At 30.5% G+C, this 20,508-nt stretch overlaps 3 protein-coding genes across 4 annotated transcripts in view; all 3 read right to left on the reverse strand.

The window, feature by feature from the left end:
• Positions 1-2,886, reverse strand: part of LOC105368839 (putative inorganic phosphate cotransporter) — a 3,711-nt gene extending 825 nt beyond the window's left edge. The window contains exons 1-3 of the mRNA XM_011507967.1: positions 2,538-2,886; positions 1,465-1,700; positions 1-603 (exon numbers count right to left, since the gene is read on the reverse strand). Coding sequence (XP_011506269.1) covers positions 1-603; positions 1,465-1,700; positions 2,538-2,583 — 885 coding nt within the window. The 5' untranslated portion in view covers positions 2,584-2,886. The remainder of the gene's footprint in view (positions 604-1,464; positions 1,701-2,537) is intronic.
• Positions 2,887-8,517: 5,631 nt separating this feature from the next.
• Positions 8,518-11,008, reverse strand: LOC105368841 (sialin-like). 2 transcript variants are annotated; one of them, XM_011507971.1, is made up of 3 exons: positions 10,707-11,008; positions 10,395-10,621; positions 8,518-9,727 (listed from the first exon to the last, which is right to left on the reverse strand). In XM_011507971.1, exons 1-3 carry the CDS (start codon positions 10,888-10,890, stop codon positions 8,519-8,521), a joined length of 1,620 nt encoding a protein of 539 aa, XP_011506273.1. In that variant the 5' UTR covers positions 10,891-11,008; the 3' UTR covers position 8,518. The 2 variants fall into 2 exon arrangements, with proteins under 2 accessions (XP_011506273.1, XP_011506274.1); XM_011507972.1 differs by lacking the exon at positions 10,707-11,008 and having other exon boundaries at positions 10,395-10,641.
• A 4,153-nt stretch (positions 11,009-15,161) lies between these two features.
• LOC105368842 (putative inorganic phosphate cotransporter) lies at positions 15,162-17,525 on the reverse strand. Its single transcript, XM_011507973.1, has 2 exons — positions 17,281-17,525; positions 15,162-16,380 (listed from the first exon to the last, which is right to left on the reverse strand). The coding sequence occupies exons 1-2, from the start codon at positions 17,473-17,475 to the stop codon at positions 15,196-15,198; spliced, it is 1,380 nt and encodes a 459-aa protein (XP_011506275.1). The 5' UTR covers positions 17,476-17,525; the 3' UTR covers positions 15,162-15,195.
• Between the last annotated feature and the right edge of the window lie 2,983 nt (positions 17,526-20,508).

The raw sequence follows: 20,508 nt of genomic DNA on the forward strand, positions 1-20,508 counted from the left end.
GAATGCCCAATTGTGACCAATTAGAGCAGCTATCAATGCCCAAAGTGGTTTGGAAGCCAATATGTGTCGCCAAGGGACAGAAGGCGGCCTCTCGTGGGTATGGTCGCTCAGCCGCTCGTTCAAATACTTCACCTCGCTCTCCGATATAAATGGATGCTCACGCGGATTATTATAACAGAGTACGATCCATATTAAAAACCACAGGACGTTCACGCTCCCAAAGAAGTAGAAGACCGCCGGCCAGCCAATGATGGAATAGCGGAGAATGAGGCCCGAGACTGTCGTTGCGTAAACCGTACCCAGAGGCGCTCCAGCGTAAACGAACGATCCCGTTTTCGATCTCTCCTCAGGCGGTGTCCATTGAGCCAGCATCACGTTTACCGCCGGGTAAGTCGTGCCTTCGCCCAGGCCCATCAGGACACGAAGGATCACGAGGGCCACGGAGCCGCCCCAGGAGACGGCAATGGGAGTTAGGAGGGTGAATATAGCCGTAAGTAGAATGCCTATTCCCAAGGTGTATTTACCGCCGAACTTTTCAGCCATCATACCTCCAGGAAGATGCGTTATAACGTAGCCCCAGTAGAAAGCCGATAAGATAATACCCTACAGAATAGCAAATTGATTATGTAAGTATTAGAATTGTTGCTGGCGAGGTTGATAACAATGAAATATATTTAGAAATACATGAATACGGCATAATAAACGTTATCATCTTGCCAGTTGCCTGAATAACATGTTCTATTTAATTAACTAATTTCTGACAATTAGTGCTCCAATTGTATTAGTAATTTGAAGCTTTACTCTTCTTTTTTTTTTTTTTTTTTTTTTCTTTCTTTCTTTCTTTCTTTCTTTCTTTCTTTCTTTCTTTCTTTCTTTCTTTCTTTCTTTCTTTCTTTCTTTCTTTCTTTCTTTCTTTCTTTCTTTCTTTCTTTCTTTTTCCTTTAGCTTGACGAAGCGAATAGTGCAGAGGATCGAGTAAGCATTCGTCTTGGCGATATTCTTAAGTCTTTCGATTCAATTTTAGTCGTTGCATGCGTTACGCAATATTATACATACACAGACACACAGTCACGCAGTCGCGCGCGGGAGCAATTATTTTCATAGATTGATTATTTTCATTTGAAATTTTTTCCCTCGCGACAATATCGAAATAAATACGAAAATATCGAAACAATCCTCTTTGCTCGAGTAGTTAAGTTACGCGAATTAAATAGCAAGTTATATGGGCCGTCGAGTAAAATTCGATTGGCGCATATTTTTGCGCAACACATAAAGTTTACCAAGTTTACACACTTTCGCCGCTCCTTATAATAAAATAATTATTTATTGATTGATTTGATTATTTATTTATTTATTTAATTATTCATCGACGTTCATCGAAATCAAATTCAATTATCGAAGCGTCAAAGTTAAGGAAATAGGAATTTTACTTAAAAGGTAGGAAAATATGTGTTTCATAGTTACCTGGGTGTATTCACTCCAATCGTAATTTCCTTTCTGTACATTATTAATGCTATTACCGCTACTCAATGTCGTATTTTCAAAATCATGACATGTGTCATCTATGGATAAAGTTGTATGATCTGTTGGGAAGACCATCTCTGTGATAGTTATAGAGAGACAAGCGCGCATGGCATAAGCATTGAACAATCCTAAGAATCCCATTAGAGCGAAAATCCATCGTTGCGGAATATTTATACCTTGTAAATCCAAACTTTTTATTAACGCATGTACTTTTGGTGCTTGAAGGGCTTATAGATTATCAGGATTAATGATTAAATTTAATAGAACGTTGCTGGGACGAACATTAAGTATTATAAATAAAAGAAGTAAAGAAGTCAACGAGTTCTTCTTATTTCTCTAACTGTGACTCTCTTACATTCTCTCAACAAGCATATTTTAAAATATTAACGAAAGGTAAATATTTTTTTCATGTATTTGATATTTTTTTTTCTTTCTATTCTTTCAAACAACCTTCCGTTACCTTCGCCATTTTACTCAATTAATCATCTACATGCATTCATCCACACTCGCACGCACACGCGCAGATGTACATTGGATTGGTTGGAAGTTTAGTGTAGGATATATATATATATATATATATATATATATATATATACGTGGTAGTGGATATTGTTTGTGTTGATAACGCTTCAATATTCATTAAGTTTTACATTACTCAAGCGCGCTTGCGATATTCAACAATATTTAAGAAGCTATTAAGACTGGGAAAATGAAAGAGAGGCAGCTGCTACTTGGAATGAAATATAATATTCAAAATTAAAGAGGCTAATTACAATTTTTTCCCTTTTACTCGACGCACCGCTCTCACATTCGCATTATCGAACTTTGTCATCGCTCGAGACTTATTAATCCAGCCACCTTAAGCCTCCCTTAACTCCAACGACTATCAACAAACACAAGTAGCACAGCTTCCATTCGCGCTCATCCATTAGCATAAACAAAAGCAACCCAATCACCGACCCTACCATTTACGCCGATTGTCACGAGCTCGTAAAACGGCTTAAAATACTTACAGCACGACCTCCAAGCATCCAGCATCCCTCTCGAGCGCATCTTCATCAGCAGTGGGAGCAGTCGGGGGAAGCGCGAGAGCCCCGACCGATAGCAATAGCAAATATATTCGACGCTTGCTTCCTTTTAAGCAAACGAACGCGGCGGCGGCGGGCCCCGAGATAAAGCCCGTCTGGCTCGCGAGTCGCGAGGATCCTCGTGCCCCCTCCTCGCTTCCAAGCCGCTCTCCCGTGAGTCTCACGTGCCAGCGGAATCCGTCATTCGCGCGACAGCGCTCCTCGTCACCTGGATAATAGTCCGACGCGAGCTCTCTCGGCCGACTCGACGATCGGCGCTCGTGCCGCTCGCGATCTCGAGGGGGGGGGGGGGGGCGGGGGGATGGAGGAGGGGGGAGGGGGAGAATGGCACGGCGAGCCGTCGACGCGACAATTTTACCTTTCGCGCCAGCGAACGAGTGGAAAATCCGTAATACGTAAACGCAATGAAATGGAAATGTCGTGGCGTCTCGCTTGTGTGGCCGCGCGCTCTCTTTCCGACGTAGATGACGATGACGACGACGTCGACGACGACGACGACGACGACGACGACGACGCTGGCACATATCCCCAAATGAAAAGATTTCAATTCGTTCGAATAACTTGATTCGTAAACTGCAATTTCCGGTGATTCTCCACGACATCCTGCTATTTTTAAATTCTTCGACGACTACGACAACGACTACGACGACGACGACGGTAGCAGTGGCGGCGCAAGCAGTGGCGGTGGTGGTGGCGGTGCTAACAGCCGTAGTTGTAGCGACGGCGGTGACGACGATCGTTGCCGAGACTCCGAGCGATCTACCGCGGCTGCGTACGAACGTGGCGGCACTACCATTAACCGACGACCCCCCGAGCGACAGACACGATGCCTCCTTCGGCTTTCGTTACGCGGTGCTGATCCCCGGGGTACGCGGATGGGGGCAGAGTCCGGCGAGGCAATTTTTCGCCACGGCGCTTTCTACCGAAAATAACTCGAAAGTGGCGGGGCCTCCTCGGTCGATATTAAAGCTCCGTCGCTCGATCGTTTCGTTAAATAAAACAACGTAGCCCGCCGCGTTAATTGGCCGATTTTTTTTTCTCCCGCGTCTGCGGGCACGGCAAAAAAATTAGCCCAGGCTCGTATTCGCATATTAACCCACCGTCCATTCGCATAACATCCTTTCCACGGCCAAATTGACGAACGAAAAAAAAGGAGCGCCGATGCAGACGAGACTGCATTTAAATATAGACGGTCGCTTGTTTGTGTAACGGGAAAATTGTTTGCCGGGCCAGAAACACTTCGAGGCACGGCGAATATCTTGAAATTTTATCCGCTCATTTCATTTGGAGCAGTGAATTGCCAAAGCGAGCATTGATAAGGATACATTGTAAAAGTTATCACGATTGTCATGACAAAATGTGCAATAAAATACAATCTTTTAATGAAAGTAAATAAATGACTGGTGGCTGCCGAATCTATATGTCCGATATTATTTAGCTATTTCAAATTGTGGCAATTCATCTTGTTCGCTTACGAAGATACGGAAAGATATGCAACATAAATAAAGCCGTTTGATAATTGCTTTATAATATAATAATGCTCGAACCATCGGCGATATTATAGTTTTGATAGAAAAGTGACTGGCACATGGACATTTATTTCAAATGCTCAAATGCTTAGGCATCCTATAATTACTAATGCTGCAATTCTAGAAAAGGAATACGATGGTGTAAATGAGAATTTTCATGCTCATAAATGATTGCAAAATAAATAAAAAAAAAAAAAAAAAAAAAAAAAAAAAAAAAAAACAGACAAACAAACAAAAACCAAAAAGAGGTCTTGAAATAAATATCGTCTCAAAATAATAAAAATATATGTATGGAAAAATAAGAAGAATTTTTTTCTTTTCTTTTTTTTTTTATTGCTTAGTTTTGAAAATATAATTTTATTGTGTATTAAACTCTCAATTCAAATCTCAACCCATTATGTCTCATTAAATATTCAAATCTATAATATTATATAGAATATAGAATATTACAATTAATTAAAATTCTTCATCGAAATAGGATACAAAACAAGAATGGTATATATATATATATATACACGCACACACGCAAACACAAAATCATCGTATTGCATAAGAATAAAAAATTTAGTTTTTAAAAATTGTGCTTTAAAGATTTTTTATGCCTTAAGACAAATGTATTATGACAATTATATGTTGAACCCCACTCAACAACTTTATTTCCAAGTGTATTTTGTCTTGTATTAACGATGTAGATAAATAACGGTAAATTTAATCAAAGATAAGAGAAAAGTATGAGAATCATCAATTTTGTCGATTAAATATGTATTCTTCTGACAATATCGTTTTTATCTTTATTTATATCAACATTATCAAATTATTAATTAGTTTTTAAAGAGTGAAATTGCAAAGTGAAACACAAAATGATTAGGGAACTCGTTTTGTACGTGAGTGCTTTGCGGAAAAAGTATGAGTTAATTGCAGCCCATAGCGATGTATGCCGTTAATTCGCTGTTAGACCATTCGTTACACTTTCCAACAATTTCACACACATATTTCACAAACATATTGATTTTGACTGGATCTTAAAATTTAGATAGAATATTGAAAATTAAAATAAATATAAACATTTTTTCCACAGTTTCTATTATTTTTAGAAGATTTTATGCTGCATACACACTTTAAGGATATTTGGAGCTTCGTAATAAAATTTTTTTAATAGCATGAAATTCAACGTATTGAGAGGCTTCGTTTATCCTTTATTTATTAAAGACAAAATTTAATGTTTTTTATTTCATTTAAAATTTAATGTAATTAAACATTTTTTTAAAATCGCGTTCGATATAATTTGGAACATAATTAAACACAAGCTGATTTTGAAATAAGTTATTCGAGTTCTAATAATATTAGATTTTATGTACATTTATTATATTTGAGCATATCGGAGAAACGTCCAGAAACTGAGCTTTATTATAGTACTTTAAAGTCATAAAATCGTGCTTTCTTGATGCATACGTGTAAATTACTAATAAATACCACTACATACCCAAACTCGTGTAAATTAACCCCTTGCAACGTGTGTAGCACAAAAATATATGACGCAATTCATAACTGCACGATGCCAGATGCTATCGTGCTATTAAAATTACACAGTACGCTTTAAGTCTACGTAACGTGAAATTTAGTGCAAAATAATTACCTCTAACTCTCTAATTTCGTTCTATGCGTTGTTAAGAAATTTTTTTTTTTTAATCGGTTATATTGCTTCGCTTAGCAAATGGCATATTGATCATTTCAATTTATCTGTCCAACCTTTTCATTCAGCTAATCAAAATCATTTTACTCAATAACTCATATTCATCAAACATCATAGTGAGATAAAGTGAGTGAATTAAGAAAATACATCATATTGTTGCATCTAAAAATATTATTTTCTTGGAAATATAAGTCATGACAACTTAAGATATACTTGAAATACTCTATTTCGGCGTAAAATTTGTCTTAAAAAATTAAAAAAGAAATACATAATTTTTTGTTAAAAATATATAACAAAATATAATAATAATAATAATAATAATAATAATAATAATAATAATAATTATTATTATTATTATTATTATTATTATTATTATTATTATTATTATTATTATATTTTTCTATGAAATTCATATCATAAAAGACTTTAGAATTTTTATTTATATTATTATACAAATGCATATAATGATGAATACATTGAGTTTAATAATTATATAAAATATCTTTAATGTTAAATATAGATAAATTTTGCTTAATTATATTAGTGGTAAATAAAAATAGTAAATACAAGTATTACGTACTTTATATTAGTTGAAAATTAATCAATGCACAATTAAGTATGCAATCGAGTCAATTTTAAAAATTATTTACAAAAAAATTTGTTTAATTTTTTAAAAATACAAATTTGTTGGAATTTCACATTTGTAAAAATAGTTTATAATTTAAAAGATAATTTAATTTAAAAAAATGTACAAATCTTCTAAAAAAGGTTTGTATTTAAAAATAATGTATACATTCTGTTATATTTAAAATTTTAAATTAATACATTTTTTTTTGCTGATACATGAAAAAAACCTTCTATTCAATGTTGTTATAATTTCATCGAAGTCTATTTAAAAGTATTTTTTCTCAACTATTATATAATATTATATACATACTGTACTATACTCTCTCTCTCTCTCTCTCTCTCTATATATATATATATATATATATATATATTATATGTACAATGTTTTTATAATATATATTATACTATTATACCACAACTACAATAATAGTCCAGATTGTTTACAATTAGAAGTCTTTAAAAGTAAATGTTCATCACAGTTATCATTTCAAATAATTGAAACTTTTTAATTAAAAGTTTAACGTACAATCTCTAAAAATTCTATGATTCGTATATAAAATTACATTAGTGAAGAATTTTCAAATTTTTATTTATATCTAAGTCCTCGATAAAAAATATATGATTTATTTAAAAGTTAAGATAAGAATCAATTGATTTTTTTTTTATTACTATTTTATATTCTAGATTCTTTGCATTATTTCGATTAGTTAAAATATTTAAATGGACGATTATTGAATTTTATTAATTTTAATTATCTTTAATTATTATAAATAAGCAGCATATAAATTGGTTATAAGAACGAAAATTTTGAACAAACGAGTCTCAGGATTTATATCGTGCTTCTATAAATTATCTCACAACATTTATAGACGAATCATAAATATTTTTTAATGAATGTCTTACTCATACGTTTGAGAATAATATTTTTAAAAACTTAATTCATTTTGAGGAAATGTAAAGAACGCGAACAAAAATGTCTAAGTGCTCCGTTCAATTGTTAGTTTAATATATTTAAAAATTCTCTATGCAACTAATTAATGTATTAATCGATATTAATAGTACATTGCCAATATTGCATAGCTTGAAGTATAAGATACGAAGACTTATTGATAAATGAAATTGATAAATTTTCCAAAATCCATATGAAGTATTTTAAAAATTTCATAATTCATATTCAGAATTTTATTCTGAAAATAATAATTAATTAGAAATATTAGTATTGCGATAGTTAAAAGAATATCAATCAGTGAAATTGCGAAGAAATTGGTACACATTTCTTTAAAATTAATATTGATTAATAAAAACCTTCTCTACAATTAAGACTCTTCGTTAAAAATTATGCGATATAAATGTCATATTTATTATTTATTTACTTATCATATTGTTTACAATTCAATTATAATAAATATTTGTTTGCTTTAAATTATTCGCCCGTAGATAGTTAGTATAATGGAGAATACTTTAATTAAATTCTGTAATACGACTTTATTTTACATTTTCTTATAAATTGTCGAATTTAACATCAATACGAACAATACTCGTAAGCATTAAAATAAACTAATCCAAACAAAAATTCTATCTAAAACGTGCCTTTCAAATTAAAGATGCGACAATATTTACTTATGGGCATAGATATTTTATATTAATTTACTGTTCGTTTATATCTATGGTTTAATGTATTTACACGTTTTAAAATTATATGTATAAAAAGATTTTTAGAGATGATTTTACAAATGAATTAGCCTTTAAACATCTTATATTTATATAACAGTGCATGTGACAAGTGTAATTAATGTTTTCAATTCAATACTCGTGCCTATTTTTATAATCCAGATTAAAGTGATTGCAGAATAAAAAGACAAAAAAAAAAAAAAAAAAGCGAAAAAAAAAACCAGAAAAAGAAACAAAAAAAATTAATATATCTACGTCACTATCGCTCGAATCTTATTAATAATTACTTAAAGAGTAAAAGAAAAAAATTACATAATTTGTACCGATTTACACATAAATGTATATTTAGATTGTCGAAATAAATGCTCATCATAGTCAGTGATTATTTACATATTAATTTCTTCAAATGACTCTCTCTTTCTACTTCTTACGCGAATAAATTTAGGATCATTCCAGTCTTCGACCTTACCACTACCATATTTCAAAAAAATCAAATTACTGATCACTGACATTCCAAATAAAATCCAAAAAACTAATCGCCATTCGCTGAGTGTCTGATTAGGCGTTATAATACCAATGATATAGGGGGAGGCGATCCCCGTGAGCGCTGATAAGCCATTGGTCAGAGCCATTAGTGTACCAGCATAATTGGGACTGAGGTCGAGAGCATTGACCATTACACTGGGAAAGGCCGTTCCCATTAATAACATCGCTATGGTAAACATTCCAATAACGAGTACCCGGTCACATCCGGCATACGAGGCGGCTACGATGAAGGATGCGGAAGCAGGTAAAGCCAAGATCGAGCCGAGCTTTCGAACTTGCGTTATGGAAGCGTAATCTTTAGTTATTAAATAATCAGCGAGGCAAGAGCTTGCCGTGCCACCAATCCACATGCACAGATACACAAACGACGTAAGATATCCATTATTTTGCACGGAAAACTTTAATACGCCACTCATGTACTTTGGTAAGTCCGTGACTATCGTAAGAATCGACCAGTTGAATCCAATTAGCGCAATTATTACAGCCCACAATGGCTTCGACATTAATATTAGTTTCCAAGGGACTGACGATGGCTCGTCGTGTGTGTGCTTGCTCATACGCTCCTTTAGATAGTTAACCTCGTCTATCGAGATGAAGGGATGATCTCGTGGATTATTGTAGCAAGCCAAAAGCCAAATTACGAACCATATTATACTGGTGGTGCCAATAACGTAAAAAACAGTTGGCCAACCCGTGTTAGAATAATAAAGAATTAATCCAGATACCATCGTCGCATAGATTGTGCCAATCAAAGCTCCGGCATATACGAACGAGCCCGTTCTGGATCTTTCTTCGGGTGGTGTCCATTGGGCCAGTAGGACGTTTATAGCCGGATAGGTAGTACCTTCGCCGAGACCCATTAATATTCGTAGAGCTATAAGGGCATTGGATTCGCCCCAATAAACAGCCAGTGGAGTGAGGAGGGTGAATATAGCGGTCAGCAAGATCCCAATTCCTAGAGTATATTTGCCGCCATATTTATCAGCAATCATGCCACCAGGTAAGTGAGTGATAATGTATCCCCAATAGAAGGACGAAAGTATCAGACCCTGTGGTAAAACATAATTATCAATTGCGTAATTGAATGCGTAAAAAATGCGAAGAGAATGTGACGTTTTATTGGCACTGCAATGCCCTCCTCTATGCTACACTTTATGCTACACTCTACCCTTACCAAACAACATATCAATGTGTGCGACAAGATTTTATGTCACATTTATTGAAGCTCGTCTCGGGGATGTCGCCATGGCTGTTGTTAATTTTTTTTTTTTTTTTTTTTTTTTGATTTAATAATCGTGCTGCATTAGTAATGAGTCATTAAAGGAGAAAGAATTATATTAATGTAAAAATTCGTATAATTCTAGTGTATTTATGAATTTTATGATTTTGACATGTTTTATACGATTTGTACCGAAATCATATAGTAGTAGTAGTAGTAAAGAATATATATATATATATATATATATATATATATTTTAGAATAAAATATTATTTATCGTTTGACAACGATAAAAAAAAAAAAGAAATCTTTTTTGAGAAATTTTCGCAAATTTTTTTTTTTTTTTTTATATTTTTTGTTTTATTTAATACGACATGAAAAAGAAGAAAATATATGTTTATAAAATTATGCTCATCACGATTCTTTCACGCCCATATTCATTCTACTCCATTACATTTCCATAGTTCGTATAATAATAATGATATAGATAATTGTACCTGAGTATATTCATCCCATTCATAGGTTCCTTCAAAATGTTTTGTTTGATTAATTGGTAATTTAACATCCATCGACGGACAAGTTTCATCTTGAACAGCTTCTGGAACTGTTATTGGTACAACCATCTCCGTTATCGCAATTGATAAGCATGCGCGCATAGCATACGCATTGAATAGCGCTAAAAAGCACATTAATGCAAAAATCCATCGTTGCGGAATAATTACACCTTATTAATAAAACACAAAAATATAATGCGAAAAATAAACATTATATAATTTGAATATTTAAATAAGATTTTATTGTATTCTTACAGCACTTTTTTAGATCGCCAAGCATTTTCGAAAATATTATGAAAACTGAGAGAAAAAACAAGATTAATACAGAAAAATGTAAACGCTTTGTAATCTTGTACAAATGTTCAAGCGTAACGAGTTCGCGCCTATTGTACCAATGAACTACAAAGATTCCTTGAAATTCAAGCGAGTGAAATAGCATATAAAGAGGAGGGGGAAACGACAAAGACGGTTTTCACGCTGTGTGAGTTAAGTCAAATGGAAGATTTTTCATTATTTTGTTTCATTAGTTTCCAATATTTATCATCGACGACACTATTTAACTATAGAGCAAACATGTTTCTTATTCTTTTCTTATTTTTTTTTTTTTTTAATTTCTACTTTAAGCACTCACACTTCAGATTCGTCAACTTTTATAATAACATTAACGAAATGTCGTTGAACAGCATATTTATAATAAATTTAGCTTTTGCTGAAAAAATATAGATCACACTTGTATTACAATATTATATTTATAGATTTCAACTCGTAGTGTATTTTACGTCGTAAAAGATGCATTTTATCTTTCTTTTCAAGCATATGTTAAAGGATAAATATAATTCATATACAATAAATTATTTTATGAAATATTTCAATAATTATAAATTGTTTCCGTAATTCGGAAAAATTATAAATGTTTTAATATTATATTTTAAATATTTTACGTATTTTAAATATTATATTTTGTTTATATAAAAAAGCTTCTATTTGAGTTTAATTAGGACGATATTTTTTAAATAGAATGGATTATATTAAAAAAAAAAAAAGAAAGAAAAAAAAAGGACTAATAGCTTTCTTCATTTTGGTTACCGAAACATACATATTCATATATATATATATATATATATATATCAACATGAATATATAAAACTTAAAATTATATAGAAAAAATAAATTATAAATTATTTAAACAGTAATCGAACTAATGTGATACTTATTGTTAAAATATACTTGTCGAAATGTTTGAAAGCGATTGTTTATTTTGCAATTAATTTGCTTAATAATGCTATTAATTTTGTCTGAAATCGACGTCACTTTCTCTTCACTTATACCGTAGTATGCAATTAATCATCACCCTTATCCCCCTTTCAGAACATTAAATTATTTTGTAATTCATAAAAAGTTATCATTTATTTATAAAATATATTATATAAATAAGTAATACTATTAAGAGAAATAATCAAGAATAAGATCCACAAAATCCCAGATCATTTGACTTGGAATGTTTAATAAAGTAGTCACTGTTTTAACAACTGTTAAAAATTATGTTATATATTAGAAATATATATCAGTAATAATAATAATAATAATAATAATAATAATAATAATAATAATAATAATAATATACAGTATTTTATATATGTTATACAATTGTACAATTTGTAGCAATAAGATAACATATTATATGCACACTTATATAAAGATATTTTGTATTACTAAGCATTTAAGAGCGGAAACTGATAAGTTATTAATGGCTACTCTACTATTGAAATAAATACAAATGTCCTTCAATTTAATAACTCATCATTTAATAAGGATTTTATTGTTGACTATCCTTTTTTTGAAGTCTTATTGACTTTATCTATCTTTTGCATCTTATGATGTTATATCTATTGTTTATAGCTTATTTAGTATGATAATTGAATGCCTCCCCAATCATAGTTTACATATAATACACGAATTTCATAAAAATATCTGGTATTTTGAAAAAGTTGTAGTAGTAATAAAAAAAAATTTAATTCGTAATTTAATTATATATATATATATATATATATATATATATATATATTTTTGCCTTGATAATTTTTTCTTTGTATTAATTTGATTATAATTATATATATATATATATATATATATATATATATATATATTATTGCCTTGATAATTTTTACTTTGTATTAATTTGATTATTAAATACTTCGTGTGATTTATTTAATAAAATTTATCAATGTAATGATGACACAACAGCGTAAGTTAGTCAAATATTCTTGCTGATAATCTATAGTGTGAAAATGTGGATATTATTATATTATTAATATTCGTTTATTTTGTACACTTATAAATACTTGGTTGATTACATAAATTAAATTTTTCTATTCAGTTTGTCAAAAGTCTGTTAGCATATTTTATACGTTAGATTCATACTTCTAACCAATCTAAATCCACCTTCGCCAAAAAAAAAAGTGAATAACTTTGCATACTTAAAAAAATAAACGTTATAAAACAATATTCAAGCAGAAAATTATAATCTTTTTATATATTAACAAAGATATTGCTTTTGATTATTAGACATGCGTATAAATTTCAATTAAAACTTCGTTCGATTTTGCACGGATAGTGTTTGCCAGTGACAAGTGTCTGATGTATTTAATTTCTCACCTCTGTTATAACATTAAGACGTCATATAAAAAAAAAAAAAAAAAAAAAAAAAAAAAAAAACCGAAAAAAAAAAAAAATCGACTAATCAAATAGGAGATAATCCAGTATTAAAATTGAAGGTTCGAGATTTGATTTTTTGACAAGTAGAAATCATGTAACATTTTGTTTAAGCTTTCTTCATTAAAAAAAAAAAATGGTATTATCATTATCATATACTTATTAAATAGAATTTCTTTGTCATTCTTTTCTTCTCTATATTATATCTTTATATTATTTCTTAAGACAAATAAAAAAAAAACACTAATAATTATAAATACAGACTTACCATTATATTATTTATGATAAATCTCAATTTTATCTAATTTTAAAAATAGTTTATTATGAGAAATTGTTTTTTTTTTTTTATTCAAAGATCTATTCAATTAACTTAAAATTTTTTTTTTTTTATTATATATAAGCAGCAGAATCTCGACTAATATTTACAAGAGGACAAAATAAGAAAAGATCTTCATTTTAATGTTCAAATTACATTTTTATTTAATCAAGAATATTGTTGACAATATTTTAAGTATATACTCTTTCACAACAATTTTTTATAGTATTTCATTTAATGTAATAAACCAAACAATTTATATTGAATAGATTCGATACTACTATTATTAAACAATATTTTATGATTCTCTTTTGTTGTTTAATTTTGCCACGTTTTCATTATGTCTAGTATTGCGTTTAATGTAACTAGTACTTTGAATAAAAGTGAATTAAACATTTAATCTTAACAAATTATGCCACGTATTTTATGCAATTTATTTTAATATAATTGTAATATTCAAATTGTAGAAATAATTTATCTAGAATATAATTATAATAATTTATTTAGAAATAATAATTGTTTAAATAATTTATCTTATTTGATCTTTTTCTTTTTTTTTTTTTTATTACGTAAAACTAAAGGTAGATGGACATATTAAATATCTTCATAATTTATGGATTCTTCAAGAACATAAGTTTTTAAATAAATTACGCTTCATTATATTTATTATTCTTTTAATAATACTTCATAAAATACTAATTATCCTTGAATTTTTATATATGTTTGCATGCCACTTTTTCTTCAATCTTTTAATCTTATATCAACAATATTTCAAAGTCAAATACGCAATTGTTCTAAAACATTTTTTTTTGTACATGCTTTTTAATTCGAATCTCCAAAGATAAAACTACAAAATTTTTATTTTATACCTCTCTATCTTGTACAAGCAGAACGAAAAATTGTAATGTAGATTAAAAAGAAATTTTAAAACGTAGTTTCTTGTGACGACTAATATGGCAATTGACACATTGCCTTCAAGATATTTAAATACATAATTTTTATAAATTTATTGTATATATTTGCAGTGTTATAGCGAAATTATAAGTGTTAGAAATATTATAAATTGTTAATGTCTTATATATTATCTGTAAAGGGTTATCTTTGGCGAACATTTATGACATTAGAACATATTTCACAAATCCGATAATTTATAATAATTATTTTTCAACTTCAGGATATGAAATTAATCATTCTTAAAATTGTTTCCTAGTTTTCTAAAGTACTTTACTTTGTAGTTTTTTGAAAAATCATTTGTTTCTTTGCATATATAAATAATAAAAGCTTATTAATTTAATAAGACAAATGGAAATATTAAGAGAAACATCTGTGCATGAGTAAAATTTTCACAAAGATAATTTATTAAACACAATATTGTTTGCAATTTAATATTTTATTGTTTTGTTCCATTCCATTTGTATCGCTTTATATTAAACATTAATTTAGTATTTGGCACAATGTTATCGTTATTAGTAGCGATATATCGATATAAAACATATTACATTCAACGAAGGATATTACATAGAATAAAAGAGCTTGAGAAAATTAAAAAATATAATAACAGTATGAGTAACCATATACCGATATGTCTACTATCTTTCGCCACAAGTAGTAAAAAGGATAAAAAGAAAAGAAAAAAGAAAAAAGAAAAAAAAAAGAAAAGAAAAGAAAAAAAGAAAAAGAAAAAATAGATGAAGACGAGCCCTTAAGCTTTCTCGCTCAATTTAACGCTCTTCTTGCCTTTGGAAATTTCGGATCGTTCCAGAGCTGCACGTCGCCACTGGCGAAAAAAACGAAAAACGTATTCGTGACGAAGAATACGCAAAAAACCAACCAAAATACGAGTCGCCACTCGCCGAGGGTCTGGTTTGGCGTCAGCACACCCACGAGATAAGGTGTCAAGATGCCGGTGAAGCTGGCGATGCCATTCGTAAGGGCCATTATCGTTCCCGCGTAATTGGGACTGAGGTCGAGCGAGTTAACTTTGATGCCTGGTAAGCTGCTGCCCATGAGCGTCACGGCCAACGTAAACATGACAACAACGAGGACGCGATTGCAGCCGGCGTAGGATGCGCCGACGATGAAGAGCGCCGGGGCTAATGTGGATATGCTCGTGTTTATTTTCCTGGCATTGGTCTTCGATATCAGATTGGACGTTATCATTTTGTCGGTTAGCCAGGATATCAGGAGGCAGTAGAGGACCGCGCAGACGTTAGGCAGGGACGACAAGTAGCCATTGTATTCGACGGAGAATCTGAGGACGCTGCTCATGTACTTGGGCAGGTCGGTGACCAGTGTATAGAGACCCCAGTCGTGGCCGATTTGGACGACGAGTAGGGCCCAAAATGGAGAGGACTTGAATATCCGAGCCCATGGTACGGGGGGCGTATTTTTGTGGGTGTGCTCGTTTAAGGACTTGCGCAGATAACTCGCCTCACTGTCAGAAATGAAGGGATGCTCGTCGGGATTGTTGAAGCAGAGGAGCATCCACAGGATAAACCATAGTATACCTGCGCCACCGAAAAAGTAAAATACTCCCGACCAGCCGAGGACGGAGTAGCGGAGGATCAATCCGGATATGGTTGTCGCGCCGATCACGCCAATGTCCACTCCAATGAAGATTACGGCCGTGATTAAGGACAACTCTTGCGGCGGTGCCCAGTGGGCGGTCATGACATTGAGGGCCGGGAATATGACACCTCCGCTGAATCCCATGAGGACTCGGAGGACGATCAGCGCTGCCGAGCCTCCGCATTGCACGGATATTGGCACCAAAACTGTTAGTATTGCGCTTAAAAATATTCCAATACCAAGCGTATATTTTCCGCCAAATTTCTCGGACAATAAAGCGCCGGGTAGATGAGTTATTACGTAGCCCCAATAAAACGACGAGAGAATGATTCCCTGAAATAAATTCGTTCGTTTAAGTTATTAAAATGACACACATTATGGATTATTAAATTAATTGAAAGCTTGGTCGGTGACTGCTTCGTGAAGTAGTTTGTTGAATTGACATTTGTTTGCCAATAAGTGAAGAACAAGTCGACGCATAAAATTAAGTCTCGTTAAAAAATGAGCTGTAAATAGTAATTGAATTTTGATTGCTCGAGTTTGCTAGTTGATTACAGATTTTGATTGTATGAATTTTGGTTTGCCAAAGGGAATTATTTTAATTGAACGAGTGATTCAGGCACGACAATGTTTACCATCATAATCTCCCTCAATACATATGCTCCGAGCATTTTCCATGCATTTACAATAACTATAGCTTATGGATAAAATTAAATTAATCCAATTCGATAAACGTATTGTGTTAAGTTACATCTGATCATAACATTTATACTTAATGTTAAGCAATTCATGATAAATAACATATTGATAGGTATTATTTTTATGTTTGCTGTGGAGATGACTTGATGCTTTCATACTGAAGTAATACGAGTAAGTTGAGCTTTCTGTTTATATACATTTTCCATATGACAATTAGACCTTTTAGTGAACTACTCGTGCGTTTGTCATTTTAAAGCAATTGATACGCAATTGCATCTCGTAATGCATACATTTATCAATTTAATTGTCAATGGAATTTATATAAGACTTGTGTAGAATTATTACTAAATTCAAATTGTAATTATGACATTAAAAGATACATAATTCGCAATTATATTTATACAAAATCAACATATTTCATCAATTTTTCGTAAAACGACGAATTAATTATACGCCAATTGATAATACATATTTGATGTACTACTATATATGTATGTATATTATATAATGGGTAGTTTTTTTTCTTTCTTTTACCTGAGTGTATTCGCTCCATTCGTAGGTGCCGTCTTTAACAATCGCGGTGAAGTTGTTGGATTGTTTGATCGAAAGATCCGAGCACGTGTCATCGATAAATTCTTCGGTAATATTTAAAGGTACAACCATCTCCGTTATCGCAATTGATAGGCAAATACGCATAGCGTACGCATTAAACAATGCCAAAAATCCCATTACAGCGAAAATCCATCGTTGCTGTATGTGAATATCTATAAATGAGGTAGTCATAATAACTTTACTCTTTGCCTTCACTTTTTATTGAACTCAGGAACAAAGCGATAAGTGCACGACATACACTTCGGGGCTCCTTCACTTCCAACAGTGGGTGGCTAAATCAAAATTTCTAAGGATTTTCAAAAAAAAAAAAAAAATTGTATGATTCTTTTTCTCACCAACAAAAAGGAAAAAGAAAAAAAAAACAAAAAAAAAGAAAAAAAAAACAAAACAAAAATTAAGATTAACATCACTAAGAGATCATTTTCACTTAATATAAAGTAAAGGTGCGTGTTTACTTACAACTACATGTCCAGGTGGGCAACATCTTTCTTCTTCCTTTGATTAAAATGAAATTCACAAGCAAACGGACGATAAGTTATATTGCGACATTTATAAAAGCCATCAATATCAAGTGAATTTACAATTCAGCTTTTAAGCATTCATAGTTGTGATATAATACTGCCTTTACCGATGCTCCAACAATACTGAATGCATGGCACTACGGCCTTGGCACAAGCAGAGACTTTCTCAGTGCTTTATATTTCTCGCACACCATTACACTTGTCGATGCGAGAATTCGCTCTCGATGTATCACATTGACAATATGACAATATAATTATATGGATAATATGATTATTTTGACTAGGATTGGCGCACGCGTCATTGAAGGTGCCGAATAGCACGAGCTTCCAAATACAATTAAAAGTACAAGACTTACAAGTAGTCACATCAAGTAGTCTCTGTAGCATTTATTTAAATATAAACAATGAAATGTGCCAGTTTCAATTGCTGATAATAAAACTACGTATCTGTTAAAGTATGATCGCAAGCCATGTAATCATTGTTATAACAGATTATGAAAATATTTCACGTATATTGATCATTGGTCGCCAATCTTGATGGCATCTAATAAAACTATGATGAATCAATTTTTTAATATTGATAAGGCTTTAATTTCAATTTCACCAAATTCTTCACTATTATCAAGTTAAATGTTTAATGCATTCATATAGAATACCATGATATTTGCATAAGAACATGATTTAAATATGCAATAAACGCATGTTTCTACACGGCCAATAGCAAATATTTATGAAGAATTCAAATTAACAATCGTTAAGCCTCCGCGATCAATAATTAATGTAATGGACTAATAATTAACAATAACATTTTTAAATTAATTTTATTGGAATATCTTGTTCCGATACGAATCCAATAGCTATTCAATGGCTTATTTTACATTACTTGTTAATATTTTTTTTTCTACTTTCCGTCCTCTTTTTGCTATCTCTCCTCAAAATCCCAACGTAACAAAAATGTTGTCCAAAAGATTTGCATATAATTAGAGAATAAATCAATCGATCAATTTATTTAGTAAAAAAATATAGTTATCTACCATTTATAGGAGACAAAATTTTACGAAATTATTTTTTTATTTCATAATTGGCCAACTGAATTTTACTAGCCGAATTTACCAGAATATTAGCTTCATTTTCTCATTATTCATAGAAATATTAAATTTTTCTGACAAAGTAAATTAAAAATTGAAATAGCTTTCCTGATTTTATGTCTATTTTATTATACATCGATAAAAAAAAAAAAAAAAAAAAAAAAAAAAATTTGGAAAATAAAAACAAAGACTAAATTATTTCCTAAATAGCTTTACAAATCATAACTAATATGTTATTAATTTCTATCTCAATGCAGTTCAATGTTACAATAATATCTTAAATGTACATTAAAAGTATGTCTATTAGAACATATACACGAAGACTAAATTATTTCCTAAATAGCTTTACAAATCATAACTAATATGTTATTAATTTCTATCTCAATGCAGTTCAATGTTACAATAATATCTTAAATGTACATTAAAAGTATGTCTATTAGTTAATAAGGATATAAAAAGAAATTTACTCAACTTCTTTTTCGTTTTTCTTTTCTTTCTTTTTTTTTTTTTTTTTTTTTTGTTTTTGTTTTTAATACAGCACAAAATGCTTAATAATAAGTACAAGAAATCTTAGTTACCTAATAAACTAATAGTTAATGCAACTATTGTTCCTATAAACTAGGCCAATACAATTATATTAAAAGGAGAATCATCATTAATTTATTCAGTATTATTAGTCCGATTAACTTTAATATGGATATAACATTTATATCTTACAAAATAAGCAAATCTTTAAATTAAATGCAAAACATAATATAATGAATGAATTTCATATTGAAATAAGTATTAATAATTGGTATTTTTATTTTTTATTTTTAATCCTTTGATAATTATTGAACCGAACATTTTACATTTTACACTATTAATAAGGGTAAAGTTTATACATAAAATACAAGAAATATTAATATTTTTCAATATATTGAAAATTCATTATGTGAAATGCCATTAAGAACGCAATATTTTTTCTGATTATTCATAAAAATCTTATGTAAAATTTAATTTAAATTTTTATAATTTATGAAACATTTCATGTAGTCGTAGTATTCTAACAACGCAAATAATATATTAAATGACAATATAAAAACTAATTATATGAATAATAAATTTTTATTTAAATATTCATAAAACTCATATCAAAATTTATTAATTGTCAAGAATCATATAAAATATCAAGAAGATAATAACTTTTTTATCATAAAACTAAAAAATTTTTATAGCTATCCTTGTATCATTTCCTTTTATATAATATTTTTTTCTTCGAATGGAATTACTTCTAATACAACATTTATTTCTTATTTCTTATGAATGATGATAAAAATTAAATTTACCGAAAAACATTACTATTTTGCTTTAGGATTTCTGGATATTTTGAATGTAAACATTAATTTCACGACTTCTATTTTACATATAAACAATTACTTCGACTATATCACGTTAAATCAAATAAATGGTCGGTTAAAGGTTTATCCAAGATATATTATAGTAAGGATATTTCAATTTCATTAGTCAATCCAATTAGTCTTAAACTTTTCAATGAGTAT

The sequence above is a fragment of the Ceratosolen solmsi genome, unplaced genomic scaffold (assembly GCF_000503995.2).
Source record: "Ceratosolen solmsi marchali unplaced genomic scaffold, CerSol_1.0 scaffold1, whole genome shotgun sequence".
Taxonomy (NCBI): Eukaryota; Metazoa; Arthropoda; class Insecta; order Hymenoptera; family Agaonidae; genus Ceratosolen; species Ceratosolen solmsi.

What these genes read in the sequence shown, in the direction of transcription:
- LOC105368841 (XM_011507971.1), bottom strand. Translation starts at nt 10,890, where the DNA reads ATGCTATTTCACTCGCTTGAATTTCAAGGAATCTTTGTAGTTCATTGG. An exon ending in TGGCGATCTAAAAAAGTGCT is followed by an intron (nt 10,622 to 10,706) that starts GTAAGAATACAA and finishes TTTATTAATAAG; the next exon opens with GTGTAATTATTCCGCAACGA. An exon ending in AATGGGATGAATATACTCAG is followed by an intron (nt 9,728 to 10,394) that starts GTACAATTATCT and finishes GTTTTACCACAG; the next exon opens with GGTCTGATACTTTCGTCCTT.
- LOC105368842 (XM_011507973.1), bottom strand. Translation starts at nt 17,475, where the DNA reads ATGGGATTTTTGGCATTGTTTAATGCGTACGCTATGCGTATTTGCCTA. An exon ending in AATGGAGCGAATACACTCAG is followed by an intron (nt 16,381 to 17,280) that starts GTAAAAGAAAGA and finishes AATTTATTTCAG; the next exon opens with GGAATCATTCTCTCGTCGTT.